The 20,909-nt window shown below is 43.9% G+C and overlaps 2 protein-coding genes across 2 annotated transcripts in view; one reads left to right on the forward strand and one right to left on the reverse strand.

The window, feature by feature from the left end:
* LOC119461205 (uncharacterized) overlaps window positions 1-20,909 on the forward strand; it is a 74,952-nt gene that overhangs the window by 40,073 nt on the left and 13,970 nt on the right. The window contains 2 exon segments of the mRNA XM_049671961.1: window positions 1,481-1,594; window positions 2,329-2,442. Coding sequence (XP_049527918.1) covers window positions 1,481-1,594; window positions 2,329-2,442 — 228 coding nt within the window.
* LOC119461210 (androgen-dependent TFPI-regulating protein) overlaps window positions 16,491-20,909 on the reverse strand; it is a 30,860-nt gene continuing 26,441 nt past the window's right edge. The window contains exons 7-8 of the mRNA XM_037722434.2: window positions 19,348-19,413; window positions 16,491-18,312 (exon numbers count right to left, since the gene is read on the reverse strand). Of these exons, the coding sequence (XP_037578362.1) occupies window positions 19,355-19,413 (59 nt within the window). The 3' untranslated portion in view covers window positions 16,491-18,312; window positions 19,348-19,354. The remainder of the gene's footprint in view (window positions 18,313-19,347; window positions 19,414-20,909) is intronic.

Here is a 20,909-nt window from a genome sequence, read left to right on the forward strand (position 1 = left end):
CATCCTCTACAAAATGTAAAAAAGTTCTGGAAGTGTAGGAAGTTGTTCTGACAGTTGCTACCACCACTTGTGATAACCGCTGTGTCCTGTGCTCTCCCCACTGATTCAGATATGACCGATCTCACTGTAAGTTCTGCTCAGCCATGCTGCTGCAAAGACTGTTATTCCTAATGCACTGATTTGCAACTGCGATGGGAAGTGTTTGGCCCATTAGTCAATGGACTCGATGGTCTAATTGGCTATTCCAAATTAGCTCATCACAAAGGAAAAGTATTGACGCTCAGAAGTGTGCATAACAGCACAAACACCAAAATTCCATTGAGAGAATCCATTGTCCCTAATACTGAATGCGACTAGACTCAATATTCTACACACAGGGTTGCCTTGAAGCTAAGCATACTCATCGGGGTAGCTCGGTAGCTACGGAAATCTGCTGTTGAGTGACAGGTTGCGGGTTTGATTCTTGACTGGAGTGGCCACATTTCGACGGGTATGGAATGCAAAGACGCCTGTGTATGGCGAGGAATTACAAAGTGACGAATCCCAACAAGGAATACAATGAGCTGGTTTATTCTTTCACTGAATTAATAGCAAGCATAACATGCATATTTTGCAGGGAGAGGCCTTCGTCCTGCAGTGGATATAAAAAGAGGCTGGTGATGATCATGATAATATGCAGCAGAGCAGCGCTGATGGAAAGCAGTAGCCGCAGGTACAGCTTGACGGGTTGTGAAGCGCACAGCAGGTCTGGTTAGTTTCTTGCAGGGGCAGGCTTATGTCTTTTTCGCTGCCAAGAAGGACACTGCAAGCCAATCTGACAACACTCTTTATTGGCTGCTCATGTCGAGGCCAAAAAAGGTGCAGCGCGCAACCGTGGAAGCAGCGCCTCACTGGGTGAAGCGGTGACACAGCAGAATCTCTGGCATAGCCACATAGTGGTGGTGACGACAAGAATTTGAAGCTCAGCATAACGGGAAAAGTAACAACCAGGCATCATGGTGTCCTAGGACCCATATGCTGCAAGTTGAGATTTTGTCTTATATAGAGCCTGACATTGCGTTACAGTAAGGACATCCTCCCTACCCCCATAAATGATTATTTGTCTGCGTCGGCTAGAAGTCTGAGAACCACTCGCATAACCAATGTACATGCAATTCACAGCATGTTACTATTTGCTACACCAGGTGCTTGCACTGTCATGTCGGAAAGTTACACTGTCTGCTTGGGGATGATAATGGTGTGATGTTCTTGGTGCAATGGCCAGATGCAGCCAAACATTCCCCATGCCTGGCCCTTGCGTTCAGTAAGTTCAAATATGCCTGGGGGAACTGGAATAACACTTATGAGGGTGAGCCGTGGCTTCCCTCAGTCTGTCTGTTCTGGCGCCACTAGATGAATAGCAGTGGAGAGAGTGAGGTTGAATGAGAGAGAGAAAGCAAAGTGTGCAGTATGCGCGTGCCCCCCTCCATCTCCGCCTCAGGAGAGCCTCGACATTGCAACCATAATGAGTCGTCGTGTTGAAGCGATGAAGGCCCTCAAGGAGAACCCGATGGATCTGGAAGCTATGAAAGTTTACCACGACTGCCACAAGGAGGTAGGTGTCACAGGCCTGGAGTGTGCCTCATTTCGTTTGCAGAGCATTTTCCAACGGCGTGTATGCAGACACCTGTTTGGGTTGGTTATTTTTTGTAGAGGTAACAGCGTTTGCCCCCTCATGGGGCCACATTGAGATAAAGGGTGCACAACTGTCGTGGAACTTGGCTAAGCAACAGAGGTTGGAGGGCTTATTGCTATTACTTGCCTGAAGCATTAGAAACAAATAGCCTAGCCATAGCTGCTTGGTTTGGGTCAATATATGAATACATAATATCTGAACAACATGGGAGAACCTTGTGAACTGAAGCTGAAAATAGCTTCAGGCAGCCTACTTATTTTGAGAGGATGGAGTAGCAACTGTTTGTGGCAGAGATGCACATGTGTTTCTGCTCTGATCTTTATTATCTTTTTTTTAATGAGGTTAATAACCTTCTCCCCATTCCCTAGAGTAGAAAAGATATTGAGACATGAAAACACATAGTGCATTCTTGCAAATCTTGTGGGTTCATGGCATCGATTCGAACTCTTGAATAAGCAAATAAAAAAAAAAATGTGGACATTGTGGCCCAACAGATTCAACTAGTTGGGGGAGAGGTTTAAAAGATATAATGTGCACTGTGTTAGGAAGCATGGCGTCTGCATAGCTCGAGCTTGGGAAATGCTTCTGCAAAGCTTGTGCTCCTTAGCTACTTGCATGCATCAGGGCTAAGTTTGCTACACTTCTGTGAACAGTTCCAGGCCTGGGTAGCATCAAAGCAAGAGCCGGGCCAATACACAGGCTCGATAGACTTCAAGCCACTCACTCCTGATGAGCTCTCTGGGCCCACTCCCGCTTGGGTTAAGAAGGTACGTACTAATGTGTAAATAGCCTGTAGCAGCCCATGAACACTATAGATTGATAATTTCTGGAGATTTGACCATAAATTCTTGCGAACTGCTGTAGTACTATTCTTAACTGCTGCACAGTCCATGTCTTGCTACCACAGGTTCGGCCAGCATAACTTTCCATGAAGACAGAAAAGACAAACGAGAAAACTGCTGACTAACTGAATTTTGTTGAAGGGGAGCAGGGCTTATGTAGTAATGTAAAGAAAGGTAAATAAAACAGAAAAATGAACTTGCGGATCTAAATGACACTGCTATATATACAGGAGAAAGATGATTTCTTTTTTGGACAGGCCACCTGGCAGCACATTGCCTTAGCTGTGGTTGCAGTGCCATGTTTGAACGGATACGTGTCCTCAGGAGAAAGACTGAGACAGATGCCTGTGGCCATACTAGAGGCTACGGCTTTATGCAAGAAAAGCAGCTCCTACGTCGGCATGGTGTCAATCGCCCTATCCAAGAAAGAAATTGGTTATCTTTCTCCAGCCTATGTAGCAGTGTCATTTATACCTTCAAGTTAATTTTTCTGTCTTATTTGCTTTTCTTTGCATTGCTATAGACTAATTGCACAATGCCGACAGCCCTGTGTTCACATTGGGTTTCTGCCACCATCATGAAGGGTAGGTGCGTGGGCGAGTGCAGGACGCACGTAGGGAGTTCGCAGACTGCCCGGCTCTGCTACAGGCCATGCCGACCGTTCCTCATATTTCGCACTAATTTTAGGACTTAAGCGCAGCTGAAAGGAATATGTACAGCCCACACATGGCTAGTTATCTGTTTGTCACACTCATATGAGCTACAGCGCTGTTGTGAGCCATGTGTCACTCGCCTAAAGCAATGTAGGCAACAGCAGTCGCATTTCTTGAGCCAAGATATCATTGAGAAAGGTATAGGCTCTCCATGATATGATGGGCAGCGGTAGCTGCAACAAGCCGACTAGATCGTGTGGCCGAATACTCCAGTGCTTGCGAGGCCACTTCGACTGTGTTAGATGACAGTGCTGTGTTGCAACGCCAGTACATATCGAATCAGTCCACGCTTTGTTTTTCGTGCGATTCGCTCTGACAGAATCGGGAACGTAAGACTGGACAAAAGTTGCAGCTTCTGCAGTCAATGCCTCTTCCCGTCGGCACTTTTGCAGTGATGAATCAACAAAGCATTCATGGCGAAAGCGTGGGAACATGCCAAAATATATTCTACCTATTTTGTTGTACACAATGAAACTTGTATTCACAGGGACACGTTAGGTAGTGAACACGCTATGTGTTGGAACATTGCAGCAAACTCGGTGAGATCTGTAGCAGAGCCTGCATGGGCTCTGCTACACGATGCCCTTCATGATGGTGGTGGGAAGCCAATGTGCGCACAAGGTTGTTGGCATTATGCAGGAGGTCTATATAAGTCCTGCTTCTGTTCAATAAAATTCAAATGTCAGTCAGCGGTGTTCTCTTTCCTTTCTTGTCTGTCGTCCTCATGCAAAGTTATGTGGACATGCACCAACTAGCCCAACAGAATACTGTTTCATGCTTTGCTATTTCTGTGAATGATGTGCTGGAAGCAACCACTGTGGCAGCAAAAGCTAGTGTGGTACCGATAGATGCATATATGATTATACACAGCTCTTCCAAATGAACTGCAGGCTAATTTCAACTCTTCACACAGCGGTAGCATTTTGTAGTGGGTTCAGTTTCATGCCACATTTGTGAGCGTTACTTGCCCATTTAATAACGCTGAAATGTGGATCGCCTGCGATGCCACCACTAAGCAAAAGCTTGAATTTGGTACAACGGGAATGGTGGCACTATCTGTCACCACTATGGTGAAAGGTGCGTTTCACCATGGTGGTGACAAATGGTGCCGCTGTAATAAGGTTAGTGCGCATCTCCTCTTCTACTCCAGCTGCAATGGCTGAGCGTGTCTGTGTGTGTCTTGGAGGCAGTCTGTCCTGTGTTCGAAGGGTAGCAGACCTGAGATAGCTGATGGCTTCGTGTGTGCGGTGTTCTCGCATGCCTAGTTCGTGTTGAAGCGAGAAAATGGCATGAAGGGGAATTTGCTCGCCGCTGCTACCGCACCCCTATCTTGGCATATTTTTGAACGGATCCGGTAAAAACTACAGCAACCTGTTAGGCCCTTGAAAATGCTGCATCTAGTCATGATTTTGTTTTCTCTGGTTCTGTCTTTCACACTGCTTGGAACACTGGGCTTCTTTAGTTTTTTCTTATAAAGCGATATAGTCTTAATAGCATCACCGTCGCTGTCCGTGCCCAGGACCAGTTCATGAAAGCTGCGCCTGTGACTGAGGGCATAGGTATGCACTTGTTGCGCAAGATGGGGTGGATACCTGGTGAAGGCTTGGGCAAGAACAAGGAGGGCGCTTTAGAGCCTCTGCTTCCCAGCATCAAGACTGACAAGAGAGGTACGAAAGCCTTATTCGTGTATAGCTTGGGTTTCTCTCCTTCAAATATTGTTGCCATCATCACAGGCCACACTACAGGGAAAAAACTGCTCCAAAGCTTTCTGATAGACCGTGAGTGCACTTCCCTACATTGTGTTTCTGGACAACCAATATTGATAGGGGCTATTCTTCTTATGAAGGCAAAGTGCTAACTCTTTGCTGTTGCACATGATTTCATTGCGAAAGTGTCTCCTGCCACTCCCCCAACTGCTATAGCTTGAATGCATGCCACCATGCAAGCTGAATTACAGCCATTCTATTGACCAATCAATTAATCATTATTATGGTTAAGAATAAGTCTGAACTAAACTGCTCAGAAAGCTAGCACTGCATCATCTTAGATGGCAAACTTTGGACAGTAGCCCCTCAAAACACTCACCACCATGTTATTCATACCATGTAGCCTAACCCTTGTCTACAAAACTTGCATGGTGCAAGAATTAATCGTGAGGTAACATGCACATCAACCAGTATCTCATAAAACATGTGTGCAAAGGAGAGAAAATGTAATGGTAACTTCCCAAAGTTATCACATTCAGGAAATCGAATTGCTACAAAACCGTGCAGTCTGCTTCATTTATTCGGATTATTCACCATATGCTAGCATTTCTGCACTAAATGATTGCGCTCAGCTTAACGACTTATCACATTCCTGCAGAATCGCTCGCCTTTCGCTGGTCCATACACTTTATTGTTACCCGTACCTTTGAACCACCCACAGCATTCTTTCCCTGCACAGATAATTTATTTAAAGATAAAACATATAACTTGTCGTTCATCACTTTATGCCAATTCCATCACCCCCCGAACAGTAATTGAATAGAATAACCTGCCACCACACATTGCTACTGAAAAAGATTTCCCATCTTTCCAAGAACTTCTACACGCAGAATTAATTTAACCACTCATCATGTACACCTTCACCGCTTGTTCACATATTTATCGGTGTATAAATTACTTGTTTACTGTTATATTCAAACATTTGCCTAAATTGCGAGTAAGACTGTATTTTCTACCTCTTTTCCTGTACTTTTGTGTTTTTTTTTGTGCCATTATTATATATATATATTGTCTCTGATGAGCACATATTTCTATTTGTATTTTCAATTTTTTACTTTGTTTTTAATATGTTGCAATTCTGCCCATTTGTACCTTTTTTACCCTCACTTGTCAATCTGTTTTATGTGTGAATTTGGTTTTACCACCTAATTTTGTATATTCTTGTAGCTCTTTTATAAAATAGTCCCCCCCTTCCCCCCCCCCCCCCCCCTCCCCCTTACTATGTACTTATACTCTTTTGAGGGCCTTTAGGGGTATTGTGAGATAAATAAACTGGTGTCTAGGTGTATGCACATGTAGTTATGTTTTTCAAAAGACAATGCATTGTGTCAGCACACTATCCAGAGACCTGAAGAAAGGCCGCAGGTCTTTGTCATGTTTGTCATATGCTCAGCCTTTAGTAAGACTTGCCTACAAGCAATGTTTTCTCATTTTGCATTTATGCTACTGCAGCAAAACATTATTGCTGCTAGGTGATGCTTTTGTTATTTTTGGTTTTCCCTGCAGTATTTCTTTTTTTTTTCTTTAAGTTAACTATTAGCCTTACTAGTATTATGCCATTGTAGTTTTCATATTGTTGCTCACAGACGAGTCACTCAGGTGCATTTTGCACTTAGGGAGGTTCCGCCTTGCTCTTCCATTTCCTACAGGTCTGGTGTCGGAGCTAGAGACGAAACGCCCTCCTGTGCCTGTGCACCAAGATTTGGGAGGTAGGGAAAACCTGATGAGCAGCGCCTTGACAGAGTCGCGCGCGAGCCAGCTGCCATCGCGTCGCAGCTGTATAGAGTTTCACACCAAACTCACCAGAGGGAAAACTGGCGCTGCGATAATTGAACTACCACAGAAAGGATGGGATGTATGCAAGCTTTGGATTGGCGTTTGCTACCTTCCGTGTGCTGTGCTACATGCATTAATTTCTCTAGCTTTGCCACCTTTAGCATGTTCCCACTCATTTTACTTCCTTTTTTTCTCTAGACTTGGTGATTTCACGCAATGGTCACAAAGTTGCGCAGATTTTTTTCTGTCTTGCGGTATCGTACGTGCTTTCTTGCAGTGATCCCCTCACCGCATAAGCAGACGTGGAGTGGACAAGCAGCATTTTGAACCAACAAACTCTCGATATTACAACTTGGCAGTGCTTTAGAACATGTGCAATTTTTTTTCTATAGATAAATTTTGTTGCCTAATAATAAAACATTTTGGTAATGCATCCAGACAGCTTTGCAGCAAACAAAAATATTTACGCAGTTGTCACAAATCACTCTAAGCTATCAGCCAAACTGAGTGAGTGCTTGCACTTCCTGTCACGTCCATGCTGGTTGCAGTGTCATTACGGAAACCCTCATAAACACGTAATGTCAGATGATTCCTCTGGTATGTTTGAATGAAACTCTAAGCATTTAAAGGGACACTAAATAGAGAAAATGTTTTCAGTGTTATTAGTAAATTGCCCTTCTACAATGCCAAAAAAGCCATCCTTACTGTAAGAAGTGGCATGCTAAGCCAAAAAAAAGACAAAGAAACTAAAGACTGGTGTTGCCACTTTCATTCATGTTCTTGCACCAGCTCGTTGTGACGTCATGAATTTCGATGGTGTCTACTCAGGCCTAGTAAAGCTTTTATCAGTAACGATGGGCTACATTGTATTATAAAGGAGACAATGACGAACTCAGTAAGTTTCAGTAACATTTACTGAGCAAAAACGGCCCAAATACAAGAAAATACTTTGAAACTTGTGACATCACAGTCGTACCGGCGCTTGGGTTTTGGTGCGAAATTCAGGAATTCAACTTCAACCTTCATTTCTTTCTTTAATAATCAACCTATGGCTGCAAATTTAACAAAATAGTCTCGAAAGAATACTTCGCCAGCTCAAACTGATTTGGTCTTTCCCTTAAGTGTCCCTTTAAAAAAAAAAAAAAAAAAAGGCAAGTAACGGCACTTGTGGTCTGTTCCATGTCTGTTGGAATTGACCTGCAGGCAAGCACCCTGTGTCAGCCCTGACTGAGCTCTGCATCAAGTCGCGATGGGGCCCGCCCGAGTTCTCTCTGGTTGGTGAAAGTGGACCCGACCACAAGAAAACCTTCTTATTCAAGGCAAGCTCAGTGCGAGAGTGCGACTCGTTGGGTTACCGCTTGCTACATCGGCTTGACCGCCAGCTGCCGTTGAATATGACACTGCAGATTCGATTCCTGGCTACCGAAGTCGCGCTTCATCGAGAGGCAAAACGTAAAAATGGTCTTACTTACTTCAAAGGGGCCCTGAAACACTTTTCTAACTTATCGTAGAATATTAAGGAATGTCACTTTATGAATCTCCTGCCGCAAAAATGTTTCAATTCCTTCAAGTATAAGCAGAGTTAGATGTAGTTGTCTCACCGTTAAGTGGCTTTCTCCATTCTTTCGTGTCCGCTAGTGTGCTGGAAGTTACACAGGAGAGGTGGCAAAGGGGCAAGGCTCTGCCCAAAAATCGAGCATCTCACCGGCCACAGGGCTCGTCACGGCACCCCTTGGTGGCCGCGACATCTACACTATGCAGCACGCCGCTGCTGTCTCGGAGGCGATGTAGCTAAGCTCGACCGGCAGTACAAAGATGAAATACTTTCTTTTTGAGAGCGCAGACATGCTATATATTTTTCATTTATTTACCTCAAAATTATCAATAATAGTTGTATTACTGAGAATGTTCTCGTGATCACGAAACCAGCCAATAGCTCTTCGTGGGATTCGCTGCTTGCGATGACACTGCGAAAGCGAGAGCAAGCGGTTTTTCACAATGTTTTTCACACGAGATTGTAAATTTCCTGCTGCACGCAGTGCAATAATATTTGGCTGACGTTCACAGGAGCCTCATCTACAGATCGGCAACGCTTTCTAGTGTTTCGGATCCCTTTAAATTTAGGTTCACGATAGAAAGACATGAGTGGTTAAGATTAATTTGGAGCCCTCTATAGTATGGTCTGTCTTCTAACCAGGGTGTTACTCTCTGAGAAGCTCACTGGCACTGTAGTGCACAATAGTGCACACTGGCAGTGCAACAGTTGTCTGCACTTAATGGCCCAACCAGTAGTACTATTACTTCGCTGTTCTGGTGGCACTGCATTTAACCACATTTAACCAGCCGATGGCAGCTCGCATTTGCAATAGCAGTTGGAACAATGCAGCCTGCTGTGAAATCGATTTATTAGTGATCACTAATTCAAAAATGTCTTGTCCTGTGTCAACGTCAAGTGCTTTCTGCCAGGAAGGAAAGTTCTTCTGGAAAAGTGCAAAATGCCTGTCATCTCTTCTGTGAATTTTTGCCTCTCTTACAATGAAAAAGCCGACAGCCTATCTCCTATTTCCAGGTGAAAGTGAACGGTGTCGAGTATCAGCCGCAAGAGTACAGTGCCAACAAGAAACATGCCAAAGCACAAGCGGCCATGCTCTGTCTCCAGGAGAAGGGCGTCATTGGTCGAAATTACTTCCAGGGTCCCGCTGGTCAGCTGTCCATGATGATGCCACAGCAAGACATAGATCTCATGTATTAGACTCTTTATCATGGAGTCATGATTTTGGGACACACAGGGCTGGTGTGGCCATTCTAGTTTGATGCATGAGGTGATGCAACCATCGAAAGCTCGAGTTGTTGACACCTCGATGCCCGCTGTGTGAAGCTTGTGATCTGCGCAGACAGATCAGTCTGCGGTTGTGCATCATGTTGTGAATCATGGTGGTGTACGAGCTAAGCTGGGGGTGCTGTTCTGGACATTGTGAAGTTCTGTCGAATTGCTGAATATGCCATCTTGTCCGCTCTGATTGGCCCACAGAGCTTCTGTGGCTTCTCTGATTGGCTGAAAATGCCAACATGGCAGAATTTGACATCTAGAATAGCACCCCTGGACCTTGAGATTGCACCGGGCAAACTAAGTTATCACATAGTGAACAAGACAGCAGAACACGGTTTTCATACGTCACTATGACATTCTGATATTCTTTTTTTTCCCATGTGCCACTTTTACTGGCCAACCACCTTCCTATTGGCAGTATCATGGCACTTTAAACATGCTTTGTTTGTTTTAGCCTCAATGAACTTGGTGTCTCCTGACAGTGTTGAATGCTGAAAGCGTCTAGTCAACTTGCGTTTTCTGTTATAATCGTAAAAGCCCTCTTTGGCTGGCCAAAGAGAGTGCATCTTGACTTCAGAGCACTTGAAGTTAATTCTACTCATTTACCATCCTTGTTTTCATTGTTGTGTGGGAATAAGTGAACATTGTAGAAACAGCCACATTCTACTCATTTAGTACCATTCTTGTTTTCATTGTTGTGTGGGAGTAAGTGAACATTGTAGAAACAGCCAATGTGGAGTACAACTTGGAAATAACTGTGATAATTCACTTATTCATTGTTGTTCTTTGTGTGTCAAGCTGCCTTCACTGTTGTAAGTCATGATTTGATTGATGTGATCACATCATCATCACTGCAGTGCATTTCACCTGACAAAGTTTGCTGTGATTTCTAATGGGAATAGGGTGCTGTCTTGATTGTGAAACAATGATGTACAGTTGGCAACAAAAGCAATGTGGACCTATGTGTGCAGCCTTAGGTACACAGGTGAGCAAAAGTATACGGACCACGAGAGTGCGTGCCAAACTGCATCGACGCTCCATCTTTTGGTGCGGTGCCTGCTGCCGAGACTAGCGCAAGCGCGTCCTATCATGTCTCCCGGCATGTTATGTTGCTTCTCTCTCACATCTGTGCCGCTGTTTCACTGAGTGACTGCGGTAAAGCTGGCTCGTGCGTCCATTGCGCATTGCATTTCTTCGGTTATTGCGCAGCTTGCTGCCTTCTCTTGCGCCTGTTGATGACTCACGCAGAATGCTTTGCTTCTTACTGTAACACTGCAGCCTTATATTATCAGAAGTGCTCCCAATATTTGGTGCCACTTATTCAGGCAATTCAGGCAATTGGAGATCGCAGGGAGAGGCCTTCGTCCTGCAGTGGACATAAAATATAGGCTGATTATGATGATGATGATTCAGGCACTTATTCAGGATGTAGAAGTGTTAGGTAGGGTAAAGTGCAGTGACCATAGGTTAGTGAGGTCTAGGATTTCTCTAAACTTGAAGAGAGAATAAAAGTAGTCAAGAGGAAACAGGCCAATCTAGACTCAGTAAAGGTAAAAGCAGACCAATTCAGGCTGGTGCTCGCAAACAAATATGCAGCTCTAGAAAAGGAAGATAACGACAACATAGAGGTAATGAATGAAACCGTAACTAGGTTGATCACAGAAGCAGCAATTGAAGTGGGAGGTAAGGCACCAAGGCAACCAGTAGGGAAGCTCTCCCAAGAAACAAAGGACCTAATAAAGAAATGACAAAACATGAAAATGTCCAACTCAAGACATCAGATAGAATTCGCTGAACTGTCAAAACTGATCAACAAGAAGAATGTAAGGGATATTCAAAATTTTAACGTGAGAAAGATTGAGGAAGCCGTAAAATATGGATGCAGCATTAAATCAGTAAGAAGAAAGCTTGGCATAGGACAAGGCAAGATGTATGCACTGAAAGATAAGCATGGAAATATCATCAGCAATTTCATGACATAGTAAAAGCAGCGGAAGAATTCTATACTGACCTGTACAGTGCCCAAAACAGCCAAACTACTTTGATTTGAAATAGTGATGAACCGGATACAGAGGCTCCTTCTATAACTAGCGATGAAGTTGGAAGGGCCGTGAAAGACATGTCCAGGGGGAAAGCTGCTGGAGAAGATGGAGTAACAGTAGATTTAATCAAAGACGGAGGAGATATCATGCTTCAAAAGCTTGCGGCCCTTTATACGCAATGCCTCACAACTTCAAGTGTACCATAGAGCTGAAAGAACGCCAACATAATACTAATCCATAAGAAAGGAGACCTTAAGGAATTGAAGAATTATAGACCAATTAGCTTGCTTTCAGTATTTTATAAAATATTCACCAAGATAATTTCCAATAGAATCAGGGCAACATTTCAGCCAACCAAGAGAACAGGCTGGCTTCAGGAATGGCTATTCTACGATGGATCATATCCATGTCATCAATCATGTAATCGAGAAATCTGTGGAATACAATCAACCTCATTATATGGCTTTCAAAAGATTATGAAAAGGCATTTGATTCAGTAGAGATACCAGCAGTCATACAGGCATTGCATAATCAAGGAGTACTGGAGGCATATGTGAATATCTTGGGAAATATCTACAAGGATTCTACAGCTACCTTGGTTCTCCACAAGAAAAGTAGAAAGTTGCCTATCAAGAAAGGGGTCAGGCAAGGAGACACAATCTCTCCAATGCTATTCACTTCAAGCTTAGAAGTAGTAGTCAAGCTCTTAGACTGGGAAGGGTTAGGAGTGAGGATCAACAGCGAATACCTCAGCAACCTTCGGTTTGCAGATGACATTGTCCTATTCAGCAACAATGGGGACAAATTACAGCAAATGATTGAGGACTTTAACCGAGAAAGTGTAAGAGTGGGGTTGAAGGTGAATATGCAGAAGACAAAGATAATGTTCAATAGCTTGGCAAGGGAACAAGAATTCAGGATCGCCAGTCAGCATCTACGGTCTGTAAGGAGTACATTTATCTAGGTCAATTACTCACAGGGGACCCTGATCATGAGAAGGAAATTTACAGAATAAAATTGGGCTGGAGTACATGCGGCAGGCATTACCAAATCCCGACTGGGAGCTTGCCACTGTCGTTGAAAAGAAAAGTGCACAATCATTGCATTCTACCGGTGCTAACATATGGGGCAGAAACTTGGAGGTTAACAAAGAAGCTCGAGAACAAGTTAAGTACACACAAAGAGCAATGGAATGAAAAATGTAAGGCCTAACGTTAAGAGACAGGAAGAGAGTGGTGTGGATCAGTGAGCAAACGGGGATAGCCAATATTCTAGTTGACACTAAGAGGAAAAAATGGAGCTGGGCAGGCCATGTAATGCGTAGGATAGATAACCGGTGGACCATTAGAGTTACAGAATGGATACCAAGAGAAGGGAAGTGCAGTTGAGGACAGCAGAAAACTAGGTGGGGTGATGAAGTTAAGAAATTTGCAGGCACAAGTTGGGATCGGCTAGCGCAAGACAGGGGTAATTGGAGATCGCAGGGAGAGGCCTTCGTCCTGCAGTGGACATAAATATAGGCTGATGATTATGATTCAGGCACTGTTTTCCAATCCGTCTCATTTGTCGCACAAAATTGCAACAGTGTATCAATACCTTAATATATGAAAGTAGCAGCAGCACATCGGCAGCAAATATTGGCAGTGCTTCCGATAACATGTCGCTGCAGGAAGAAGCAAGCATTCTGCCAAAGTTAACAAAAGACGCGAGAAGTCGGTAGGCCACGTGTTAACCGAAGAAATGCAATGCAAGGACGCGCAAGCCAGCTCTGCTGCACCCACTCACTGAAACAGCAGCGCAGATATGACGGAGCAGAGGAAGCATAGAATGTTTAGTTGACAGGGAAAGAAACATGACAGGCCGTCAGATATGATGGGATGTGCATCAGCTTGCAGAAAGGTGGCATGTCGATGCTGTTTGGCAGGCGCTCCTGTGGCCCATATACTTTTGCTCACAGGTATACATACTTTGTTACGTAGTGCCATGCCAGGAAACATTCCACTGAGATAGCATGGTAGCTTATGCTTATAAGTGTGAGCACAGCTATGCTCCTTACAGGATTCTGCTGTTTCCAAATGCTGGTAGGGCATTTCATTCATAGCTTAAATTTAGTTTGTGAGGTCTTGTGGCCATTGTGTTAAAAAACTGAATGTCTGGGGCAGGCAGCACTGTAAAGGTCATTTCTGTGCAGTCATCCGACAAGGAACATGGCATATCGTTGTGTACTTTAATATCACCAAGCCCTGTGCACTGATCAGAACACTGCACTTGCCACTGCTATAGCTTGGTATTTTGCAAATTTTATCGCAACCTAACACCTACAATTTAAGCTTTCATCAGTGCAGTTGCATTTTTTGCACATTAGGTTGCTTGCACAATGCGAAGCTTGAAACAGCTGTCTCAACAACCTAGAATTCCGTATAGGGCAGCCATATTACACGAAATATTTCTAAAAAGCAGAGGCCTATTTCTGTCATCTCGGTAGTTGTGTAGCTTTGCCTCACTGCCATATGCAATGTTGGTGCCATCAATGCAACACTTCCAGGGGTGGGACTGCCCAAAGTCATTTTGGAGCAAGTAAAATTGTGTTTTGGAGCAATTGGGAGCGGATAAAATTTCATTTTGAAGCAGTTTGGAACATGCCTGTCTGAATTTTGGTGGAATAATGAAGTATGGCAGCGCACTTTGAAACCACGACGAAGCACAGAATAAACCAACACGAAGCGCGTAGTAGAACTGCGCTTTGTAGTTATAGCGTACTAGAATATGAAAAAGCGGTTCGAGCGGTGGCATGGTGCATGCTTTCCTGTAAAGCTGAAAACATCGGTGGCACTATGATCGAACTATATAATTCCCATGCCGATGCTCATGATAGCAGAAAATGTTCTTAAATTACGCGGTCCAATTGACGCTGTAACAATTTCTGGGTCACCATACGTCACCGCAGACCCAGAGAGCCGCCATCAACCCTGGGCTAGTATAATGTAAAACTATTTCAATCTGTTTTTATTGCGATCGCAATATTATATGGACATTCCAGGCGCATTTCTGCTGTTGGCGTCACCATGATGTTCCCTATAAGGTCTAGGCACGATAACATTGTCGCTGTATGCTGTATGTGCGAGTGAAAGCGTGCGAGTGTGAGTGGACGATGGTGGCTCAATCTCGCGCTCGCAAGGGAGGAAAGTTGGGAGGAAGCTCGCCATCTTCCGTTGCGTGCAAGGCACGAGGGGAAGGAGAGGGGGGCGCTCTAATCCGGCGGCCGCGCGGGCTCTATCTTGAAAGCGATTTGCGATGGGGACAAAGTGCTAGTGCTGATAGCTTCGTGTGCCCTGCGTTTTCACCGCTTCGTTCGCGTTGAAGCGAGAGGCAGCACGAAGGTCAATTCACTCGGTGCTGCTGCCGCTCTTTCTCATGCCAGCGTTTTGACAGCGAATATCCGCGGTCATCGAGTGAGATGTGTTCATGCTTGTAGCGCGATACCATGCTTGTTAATTTTGTAATTAAGCAAACGTTTACAAGTTTATACAGCTGATAAAGCTACTATCCTTACTTCGTACAGCTGTCTACTGATTTGCTATTGCAATTGATCCTTCGCAACTGCGACTTTTCATTCCAAATCCGCCATTATCCCTTCGTGATAGGTCAAAATGGCTCAGGCCTCTCCGTATTGGCATAAAAACAGATTTGAATAGTTTACGTTATACTGGCCCTGGTGACAGAGACGCCCGCACGCTGAACTCGGTGCAGCGTGCGCCTCCCCAACACCTAATTCGCTAGCAGTGCCCTCAGTCTACTTCTTGTTGTTTTGCGCTTCAGCTAGGGAGCGCCGCACCGCTCGGCCTACTCAACCGTATTCTGGAACACACTAAATACAGCAACCCTGGCCATTCCAACAGCAGCGACAACAGCCGGGAGTGGCCGTGCGTGCCCCGGCCACTTGCCGGAAGCGCCAGAAAGTTCAGTGTTATAAGCACGAGAATTATGAGAAACTGTGCGGGAGGCGCGGCGTGCGGAACGTGAACAGCTGCACTCTTTTTCGGAGAACGAATCGGCTCGCTGTATGCGACCACTGCTGGAGCACACATTTCGAAGCCGTTCCGGCGCAGCATGGCACAATTTCGGTCAATTTTCTATGTTTGGCGAAGTTTGGCACAGGAATTTGCGTTTGTATCAAAATGGCACAATTGGCGCAGGAGTCCCACCCCTGCACTTCTGTTATGCTGAAGTTGGCAACCTGGCATTGCAAGCTTGCATTTGTCAGGCAGACACTGTGCTTCCCTCATCAAAGAGAGGCAAGAAGCCGCCTGCCTCTGTGGGCCATAGTGTGAAACCTGGCGCAAACTTTACATTAAACGAACTCTTTTTAACTGCTGTCTTTACATCTGTGTGACTGAGGTTGACGTATTCAGAAATCTTGTAATCCTTAGACATTGATACACTTGGGAATGAAAATGAAGGAAGTGGACAGTGTGAAGACCGTACCTGCATGAAAACGACACACCTTTATGATAAGCTGGCGGCAGCCTGGAAAAGCCTGATAATAATTCATGTAATCTTCAATGTGAAAAGAGGAATCCATGAACACACACACACATAACCTACAGCTGGCGGGTAAAATATGTCTGCATGTGTTAGGTATGGCACACACAGTGCGTGCTTGCTTTAATAAATTTTTTTGACAGCACAGCCCAATATTGCACTAGATGTGTGTACAGCTACGCTATAAGGCATACTCGGCAAGCTAGGGGGGCATATGCCTACTAGCTGTAGATGCAAAGCTAACAAATGGCAGAGTCAGCTTAGCAAATCATCAGTAGAAAATGACACATTGACTCAGAACACCTAACATATGAACTTTTTATTCTCTCAAAAAGGCATTGGAGGTTGCATGCAAATGCTTTCAGAGGAGACAGCATTGTACACCTGGGTATTCCCATGCAAAAAATGGCAGTACCACATTCTAACATGCCTGTTCGGTGGGAAATGGGTAGGAAAACATTAACCACATACCTGTATCACCCATATATCTAATTAAAATAGCTATGCCAAAACAGTAAAAAGGAACTAGCACTACATACTTAACATACCCCACATTACATAACCATAAGAATATCGATGGAATAGTAGAAAAGAACAAAACATCACAATAAGTAATAAAGCTATAAACCAAGCTTCCTGTCTATTAAAGAAAGTACAGTTGATCCCAGATATATTCAAACTTGAAGGAGATTGCAACATAGATCGATATATATCGATAATTTTAAATATGCCTATCTAAAGCTTATTTGAAATCTCTGCACGTCTCGGACACTTTCCCTAGACTGTCAAAAGCAGTAACTTACGGATTTGCTTCGCCAAGGCCATGTCAAACGCACAAAAGTTGACTTATTTTTTTCTCACGAGCAGTGCAGAATGGTCTTCGCAATACTACCCCTAAAAGCCCGCGCAGCCTGGATATGACACTGCAGTGCGGTTGTGGCATGCCGTGGTATTGTTAAATTCAAACTGCAATGTGAAGATCGGTCCAAGTGGAGGTTTAGGTCGCATTCGTTCTGGCAGCTCACGGAATCCTAAAATGCTTTGGTTTGTCTAGAAGAAGACTAACCCGGTGGTGCAGCATCTCCAGTTCGAACATCCCATACCCGGAACCACTCAGTGTAAAGTGTAAGATCGAGTGTCATCCATGCTTTCTTGTGGAACGTGTATCGGACCGGGAGGCTTTTTGTGTTCTTGAAGCAGATTGGTGATCTGCTCTTGCCGATAATGAATGGCCGCAGTTTGCACGAGCCATCCGAATGCGCAGCAAGCAAAACTGAGAGTACCCTGCTCATTTTTCCTCCATGGATGAACTGCCCATTGGATTCAAAATCTTGTTTGACAGCACTTGCCAAAACAGTGCCGTTTCAAATATGTCGGCATTAAATATTCCCGACGACGCGAGGAGTGATCATGGCTCGGTTAGGAGAAGCGCACTTCCAGCGGTGCGGCGCAGCGCTCAATACATCGAATGTGGCAGTGAACGAGAGTTCGATGTACGCGTAGTACATCGCTATGCTTTCATTCATGGGATTTTCAAGGGAATTTATATGACTGTTCGATATAGAAAATAATTCGATATATCCTGGATCAACTGTGTTGCATTAGCATGAACCACGGGTACTGTCGCTCGTGATATCGACATTCTCCCCTTTCCTCATGACAAGGGGTAATGAATTGACAACAATTAGATATTTTTGTGGCTCATGCTTCTTTGGTGTGAAATATGGGGGCACTCAAACATGCACCTTTGGAAAGAAGCCATCACAGCAAGCTAAACCGCGTTTTAATGACATATTGACTAGTACGGACTGGCCTGTTACTGGCACGGTAACAATGAATTACGCCTGCTACTAACATCAAAAATTGTAAAATTGCATGGACAACTGCCGAATTGACAGTATTTCTTTCTCCGAGTATACGAAGCCTAATTTGACAGCCTCTGTTTCGTCTTTTGTACGCTGCGTGTACATCAATATTGCATTTCGCACAATACCATCATGCAACAAACAATGCTATCTTTTCACTCACTAGCCACGCCGTAACAGCTGCTAGGTAAAGTGACAATTTCTGCGCAATTTTTCAGCGAGGGCTGTGAGACTAGATAAAACGATTTCTTCGGGCTGCACCTGAAAAGATCAGAAGGAATGATGCTCAGTCACTGAAGCAGGAAAAAAATATCTACGTGGATGCAATGGTTCTTAACACAAACCCCGGTCAAAAGTCTGCAAAGCTATTACTTCAGTAAACTGATGGTAGAGAAACAAGCATTCGAGGCTAGCTATTGCTTTCGCCACATAGTGTGAATAGGCCAGAAAATTTTTAAGCAGTACTGAAACGAATTTCAAAGTTGTAGATGCTCTATTATACACTGACACTAGTGAACTTGTTAAATAAAGTTGATCTCGAAATGCTGGACCTGGTGTTATGGACATTATCATGATGTCATAACACAGAGCAATACTTACTGATGTTGTGTAGCAATAAGAAGGCTAGTTATGACATTGTTGCTCATTAAAAATATATATATACAAGTGCTGCACACATTTCTTGCTGCACCTGCCTTTGGCAGCTGCAGTAATTGCAGGTACAAAATGAGTTGTGTCATTACATCCTGACGTACCCACCTACTGGGTACAGAAACTGAAGCTGGTTCATAGAAATGAGTAGTATTATAGTAAATTGTTTGGGCCATTCTGATGCCAATATGTTTCTAAAGGGGCTTGATCGTTCATTCAATGCAAAATAATAAAAAAATGTCAACTGTCATGACAGCATTCCATGCTGAGCTAGCTGACGCTCTTGTGAAGCATCCTTGAAAGACAGACAGGGTACCACACTATTAATCAAAGCATTGATAAAACGAGGTAAAGGGAAAATCAAACAGAATTGGTCAAGCTGCCTTTTATTTCGTGCTGGAATGCAGCACAACTAATGTTTTTTATTATCTGTGGCTGACTAACCTTTACTAGTTAAAAATCATACATGTCATAGGCAATTTTGCGGTGGCATCACTTTCTGTTACAAAGACTTCGTTCTCGGTAAAAGTAATGAGATGATTTGAACACATTGGACTAATCAATGTATCATTTTAGCTTGATTTAAAGCTGCCTTTGGTGTTCCTTTAACAGAAGTTTCACAGTAGCTTGGGCGGGGAGACTCACCACAGCATTAGTCTACATGTTCAGACTCTGATACACTCAGGTCATGCCTTTGCACAGCTATGGTGGCTGAAAAGAAACAACAAAGTGGTCATCAGCTTGAAGTCTTGCACTTTCTGTAGTTTTCGCAGCGAAAAGTGCGTTGTCTCTGTGATAGTAGTACATCCTCCAGTCAATGTTTGTTCAGTGCCATTATGATGCTAGGCGAACAAAAATCGTTTAAAAAAAATCACTGCTTCGGGTGTCGTGTATGTTTAAATTCTAACCTTGTCAAAATGATTGATTACGTAGTTCTCCATACCTGCCAACTCTCCCGAATTTGTCGTAATGATTATGAATTCGGGCTTGTTTTATGATTTTACGAATGTTGCATCAAGTATTATGAAAAATAGATTCTGTTTGCAAAAGTATCTTAAAGGTGTTTAAGGATGGGGCGGGCATGATTGAAGGAAAAAAAAAAAAAAAAAAGTGGACCCAAGAAAAACAATGCGATGGTACCTGAATCACCCTTTTGTGGAAATGCAAGGCACTAAACAGACGACTACTTACTTCGAGAATTTTATTCAGACCACTTCCTTAAACAGGTTAAATCGACAAAAGCAATGTTGCTGAAAAAGTCACTGATTTAAAAACGCAGTATTGCTTCGAAGTCTCTGCTGTGCTGAGCTGACTGCTCTTTATGTGCTGTGTTTACATGCATATAATTGTAAATAATGTGGGTATATATCCCACAAAATGTGTGTGCTCAGGGCAAATGTAAACAAAAATGCATGTTGCTCCCTTCCCCTTGCCCTCACCTTCTTCGCTTTGTGTGTGACTGTTCTTATGAATTTTAATGTTCACAGGTTGGCAGGTACTGTTCTCCTTGCAAAGTGCGTTTTGTTCCCTAGGAAACTGCTTGCAGCATAGGGGAAAAATGTACTGTCTGGGAAAAGAAATAGCTGAACACTTGTTTATAAATTCAATGATCTTGCTAATGATATCCTAATGAATTTGTGCACTGTATTAAGGAAAACAAGTGCATTTGTGCACAGAAACTATACCTATATGGTACCTTATCGTCTACTATAAATTTAAGAATGATACTCTAACTATATTTCTTTTTACTGAATTTGCACGTCATCTTAGGAAAAGAGAATGTGCAATCAGTGCTGGAATGCAATGACAGTTCTGTGATACGTACCGTATTTACTCGATTGTTCCGGATTTTCGCTACCTGAAGTCGATCCTCGCGTTACAATCGAATACCGAAATTCAAGTTGTCTAAAAAGTGCAATGATGCACCCAATTCTAATCAACAAGTGAAATGTGTGAGCGATGTGCGCTTTCACGGAGAGCGAACGCGACGTCTCCATCGCGCGAAGGGCCATGGGAGGCAACGTTTAGCTGCGGCACCAAATGCGTATTTCGCGACCGGGCGCAAGGGGAACTGGCGACTCAGTCGCCCACGCGAAAGGAGGAAGGCAGCGCGGGAGAGAGGAGGCGCGAGAGGGGGTGTGGCTTCTACTTTGCGCAGCTGTGGGCTGTCGTGCGCACCATATCTTGAAAGCGATCTCCACATGGCT

Source organism: Dermacentor silvarum, chromosome 8 (assembly GCF_013339745.2).
Source record: "Dermacentor silvarum isolate Dsil-2018 chromosome 8, BIME_Dsil_1.4, whole genome shotgun sequence".
In the NCBI taxonomy this organism is placed as follows: domain Eukaryota; kingdom Metazoa; phylum Arthropoda; class Arachnida; order Ixodida; family Ixodidae; genus Dermacentor; species Dermacentor silvarum.